Here is a 6,018-nt window from a genome sequence, read left to right as displayed (position 1 = left end):
TTTAGTTATTGTTGTGAATCCAAATTGAAGACGGACTCAACACACATAGATGTAAGATTGAGGAAAATGAAAATATACGCATAAACATGAAACATAGAAGAGAGAGAGAGAGAGAGAGAGAGAGAGAGAGAGAGACAGACAGACGAGAACTTTGCCTCCCCTCATGATTGCGATGAAATCAAAATAATCAATAATTACTTGAGCACTTTGGAGAATATGGATGGTTGGAGTAATTGGAAAAATCTGATTGACATGTTTTATATTACTATCACCATTATCACCCATATTTATTTTATTCTTTGTGCAATCGGTTCTAAAAAAAGACTACAAAAGACTATAAATCTTAGGAACGTGGAACGTAGCAACTCTTAGGGTTTACATTCAAGATAAAATAAGACCAGAGATTAGGAATTGGTAGTGAAAACATGGATACAACTTGCATAATGGTATGTTAGTGTTTGTATTTGACATAGAGTAAGAAGGATTGAGATAGACGAGTTTCACAAGTAGCGCTAGGACCTCTGAATGGTTTGATATGGTGGTTGGCGCTAAAAGCGTGCTACCAACAGGTCGCCAACGTTAGAAATACATACGATACCTTTAGAGTTTTTTGGTTTAAATTTATGATGGTTATGGTTTAATTGAACAAGAAGGAAAATGAGAAACTCCAAGTGGTATCTCCAACCTCCTCCTCTTAGCTCTACATGGCAACATTACCAGTATCATGGGGGTTATCAAAGGTGAACGATAGTGGTTGCCGGAAATGAATGTTGGTGTTGATGATGAACAATGTTAGTAATGGATTAACTACGAAAGAATTTTAAACCATCTGGGTCATTTGTGTAATCTTGAATAACTGGTTAATGGAAGAATGTTCAAAAACTAATGATAAATGCTTCATTGACATGTACAGTAAATGTTAGATGGCATATTGCACCAAAAAACATAAATTATCAAATCGGACCAAACACGTAAGTTCATTGTACTATAATGACATTTTCGTTAAAAGTAAATATAAGAAGAGTAAATAAAGGAAGAGACAATGTACTCACTTATGTGAGAAGGGGAAAGGTCAATAAGTAAAACCATAAATAAATACATAAAAATAATAAAACTTATAGAAGTAAGCTTATGTAAGATACAAGATGAGAGAAAAATCTCGATCAATCTCTACTTCTCAATCCATTCACTATAATTATTTCAACTCTTTTAATTAACATCTCTAATTTCTAAATTTCTAAATGACATTCATGCAAAGATACTAGTTTCATGATTTTTTTTCTTGATATTAAAATACAAATCCTACACAATCAAGTTGATAACAAACTATGATGATAACTAAAATAAGTATCAATGAGTTTTTAACCCAACGGTGTCTAAAGTTGCTCTTTTTTTTTCTTAGATCGAAGGTTAAAGTCCTACGGCGGATATATATATATATATATATATATATATATATATATATATATATATATATATATATATGAAATAATGTAAAAATAATTTAGGAGTATATTTGTTATATATATATATATATATATATATATATATATATATATATATATATATATATATATATATATATATATATATTAAAAAAAAAAGTTAAATCCACGATGAAACCTTTATATTGGTAGTAAGATCATCTCCAATGCATTGAACTCATGGATTGACACATATATATTGCACTTACTATACAACTTTACCAATTAAACTCTATACAATTTAATGGATTGTCACATCATTTATCATTTTCTTTTTATTTATTGTTATTTTTAAAAAAAATCAATTAGCATGAAATTAAAAATTAAAAACTACAATTAAAATTAACATTAATTTAAAATAAAAAATAAAAAATAATATATATATATATATATATATATATATATATATATATATATATATATATATATGTGTGTGTGTGTGAGGAGAGAGAATATAAAGTTCAATGAGGATTAGAGTTCAATGAGGATTGAACTCCTCATTCCATTGAATCCTAGTTATTTTCCTACGATAGAAATTTAATGAGATTAAACTCCTCATTATTGAACTCCCATTGGAAATGGCCTAAACCTTGATCATATACTCTCTCCAAACCCCACACGCACATATGGTGTGTGCTTTGTGTATGTATTCTATACCTTTGTACAGAAGACTAGGCTCAACCTTGCATGCTCGAGGTGAGGGGTCAATAAGTGAAAAGCAAAGAAAGTTCATTGAAAAAGCTTAATGGTTTTAAAGCTTAAAAGAAAGTTGATTTCACAAAGCAACCTTCTCTCTCTCTCTCTCTCTCTCTCTCTCTCTCTCTCTCTCTCTCTCTCTCTCTCTCTCTCTCTCTCTCTCTCTCTCATGAATAAAGCTGATGCAAAGTTCAAACAACTAAGCCCATTTCCAGCTTCTGTACATAACCGAAACCATATTGATCGATTGGTAGCTTCATCTGTAAGATAAAGGACACAACCCACTAAAACCTACTATACACGACATGTTAGAAACCCACCATCACCTCACTCCTGCACCACCTCCAACTTCATCAGATCATGCTCTTTCTTCCAAAAGAAAAAGACGTCCCGCCGGTACTCCAGGTACCCATATTTCCTCACTCGTCACTTCTCATATTCATTTATGCTGAAGTACACGTAGCTTTAAGAATCAATTCTTCCGAAGACAAAGTTATGATATTTCATTACATTTTCAGATCCAGATGCTGAGGTTGTGTCCTTGTCTCCCAAAACTTTGCTGGAGTCAGACCGATACGTGTGTGAGATCTGTAACCAAGGCTTCCAACGGGACCAGAATCTTCAGATGCACCGAAGGCGACACAAAGTACCATGGAAGTTACTGAAGAGGGAGTCGCCGGAGGTAAAGAAACGAGTTTTCGTATGCCCGGAGCCTAGCTGCTTGCATCATGACCCTTGCCATGCTCTCGGTGACCTCGTAGGAATCAAGAAACACTTTCGCAGGAAACATAGTAACAATAAACAGTGGGTTTGTAACAAGTGCTCAAAGGGTTATGCTGTTCAATCTGATTTTAAAGCTCATCTCAAAACTTGTGGCACTAGAGGCCATTCTTGTGATTGTGGTCGAGTTTTTTCCAGGTTAGTATATACATATATAGCCTATTTTAGTCATTTTTTATTTACTGATCTCATATTCTTTTGATTTTTTTGTGTCATCATGCATAGTTTTCAGAAACATGGGATAAGAAACCAAAATTCCTGAATGCTTCTTATCTGAAAATCCGTAGCTTAACGAATTAATAAGCTCCGCCATAATAAGTTCTTTAACATTGAATGTTTTTGGTTTCTAGTGACGCTTTTGTGGATGAAAATGTGTCTATAAATATTATTGCAGTTTGACTACCTGCAATATACAATAACACTACATTTGAACAAGTTCCGAGGATCTATGATCTCATCTTTTTGTCTATATATATTATCTAAAACTTTACGATTTAGAGGAATTTATTCGATTCTTTTATTGAAACATTGGCTCTTTAATAAAAGACACAGATCAAACGTTGGACCAGTTCAAATTTTGTTTAAATTTAATTAATAAACATTAAAAAGTCATAATCTAATAAAATATCCATTTGCTCCAATCCTTCTCATGTATACTGTGTGCTTCATCGTAGACCTATATATCACCTACGTGACGATTGACGAAGCTTTGAATCTTCCTTTGATTAAATCTTTGTGTTTTTCAAGAACAATTTTCGTTTATTTTATTTATATAATATTGGAGCTTTTAATGATTTCACTCATTTGTCTGTATAGAGTTGAGAGTTTCATCGAGCATCAAGATGCTTGTGTGGTCAGACATGCTCACCCGGATTTAAGAGTATTCCAGCGTATATGTTCGCCTAGCAACGCATCAAGCACTAGTCCCTCAAACGACGCAAATTTGAACATTTTAAGAGTAATGCCAAGAATGCAACAAATCCATTATCACCACAAACCTTCCCATTCACAACCTCAAGAAAAGAATATAGAACTTCAGCTCCTACCATCGTCGTCGTTATTTGAACTGAAGAACAACCATGAAACCCATTTGAAGCTTTCAATTGGCACCGAAGTTAGCTTTCATACAGATGAAGAAAAAAAGATGAACATGGCTATGACTGAAAAGGCATTTGCAGATGAGTCGAGGCAGCAAGCGAAGAGGCAGATTCAAATGGCGGAGTTAGAATTCGCGAATGCGAAGAGAATTAGGCAACAAGCTCAAGGAGAATTAGAGAGAGCTAAACGTCAGCAAGAACAAGTTGCAAAGAAAATCAACTTGACCATTTTAGAGGTCACTTGTCATTCTTGTAAGCAACGTTTCCAAGCTGCTAGTAATAAAGCTTCAACCACTATAGCTGATGATACCTCGTTTGGTTTGAGTTACATGTCTTCAGCAGTAACTGAAGGAGAAGGTGACTATTAGTTTTTCCAAGCAAATCTCTCTCTCTCTCTCTCTCTCTCTCTCTCTCTCTCTCTCTCTCTCTCTCTCTCTCTCTCTCTCTCTCTCTCTCTCTCTCTCTCTCTCTCTCTCTCTCTCTCTCTCTCTCTCTCTCTCTCAACTGTACGTGTGTTTATAGATGATTCCATTCATGTCTTTTCATTCTGATGAGAAAAAAGAAAATAAGAAAAAAAGAAAAAAAATAGATTCCACAATAGGTATATATTGGTGTAATATGTACCTACATCTCCTTCCTCTTTCATTTATTTAGAGGTCAAGCTGCAGCTGATCTGTTTTGGCACTATACATAATTAATTCCATAAAATGAGGATTAAATGATCAAGGCATTGATCTCTAGAGCTTATGTATTAGGTTAAGTTATTTTATAACTATCAATGTATTAGTTTGTTTATTCATTCCCAAAATAAAAAACCAAAAGGATTAATGTGGTACCCATCTAATTACAGCTATTTAAAATTACGAAAGGAAGGAGCTTCTGAAATCTTATCATGGCAGCCATCATAATTAAAGGGTTCTTGCAGCCTTGATAAGTTCATCGTTTGTGTTTTTAGTTTGTCTTTATGGAAAGAAAAAGGTGACAAATATGCATGTTAATGTCTGAGAATCTGGTGTCACCAATTAACTTTGAGTACGTGGTTTATAAACTAGGCTCCACCTATGTGTCACAATTTCGACACCATTTTGGTTGTTATATCATCTCATGTCATCTCCACACCATTCACAGGAAATATTCATCATACACACTTTACATTTTTGTTCTAAACATATTTTAGGTCTAACACGGAAAAAAATTTCCTTAAAATACTCGAGTATCATCAATGTTTTTATATTAATTCAAAAATTAAAAGAAAATTTACTTCTACTACCTTCTAAATATATAACATTTTCGATTATAAAAATCCATGTACATAAAAAAAAATCTTCTTCTACCTTTTAAAATGCAAAATTAATAATATTATCTTCAAAATCGATCTTGTTTAACATATGTTTCTCTATTTATAGAATAACTAATCCGTTCAACATTTCATGTGACATCGACAGACTTAAGTAACTCTTCAATAACTTCAAGTTTTAAAAACTTATTTCTTCAAATGCAACAGTTATAAAAATAATTAATAGGATTCTATATGCAATAAAAGTATTCGGATAATAATCAGCAACTTTAATAAATTTCAAATTTTCAACCACAAACTCTATATTATTCGATCGATAGAGTCATTTGCGACACTTTTATTTTATTTTTTTAAAAAGTTCACTTGAATCAATATCATAAAAAATGTCATAAGAAAACGTAATTGCAAACTTTATACAACATTCATTAAGTTTATTTTCATCTATTGTCTTTAAATTCTTTGAACCATATAAAAATCCAAAAGTACTTTCAAAATACTTCAATTGTTTAGTTCTAGTATATAGTGAAACGCGATTGCAACATCCACAACAAACACAGAAGAGAAGAACACACCTTAAAATGAGAAACATTGATGATGTTTTACCTTTGAATCAAAATGGTGCTTTATTATTGAAGACTTGAAGCTACAACCAAACAAAAAATCA

General features: G+C 32.5%; 1 protein-coding gene across 1 annotated transcript; it reads left to right on the top strand.

Moving 5' to 3' along the window:
* The first annotated feature begins 2,158 nt into the window (after nucleotides 1-2,158).
* Nucleotides 2,159-4,856, top strand: LOC144998458 (protein indeterminate-domain 14-like). The gene is made up of 3 exons (XM_078958216.1): nucleotides 2,159-2,585; nucleotides 2,699-3,098; nucleotides 3,777-4,856. Exons 1-3 carry the CDS (start codon nucleotides 2,486-2,488, stop codon nucleotides 4,423-4,425), a joined length of 1,149 nt encoding a protein of 382 aa, XP_078814342.1. The 5' UTR covers nucleotides 2,159-2,485; the 3' UTR covers nucleotides 4,426-4,856.
* Nucleotides 4,857-6,018: the final 1,162 nt, after the last annotated feature.

The sequence above is a fragment of the Lactuca saligna genome, chromosome 5 (assembly GCF_052625555.1).
Source record: "Lactuca saligna cultivar CGN05327 chromosome 5, ASM5262555v1, whole genome shotgun sequence".
Taxonomy (NCBI): Eukaryota; Viridiplantae; Streptophyta; class Magnoliopsida; order Asterales; family Asteraceae; genus Lactuca; species Lactuca saligna.
Note: the sequence above shows the minus strand (reverse complement) of the source record. Positions and strands in the feature narration are given on the sequence as shown.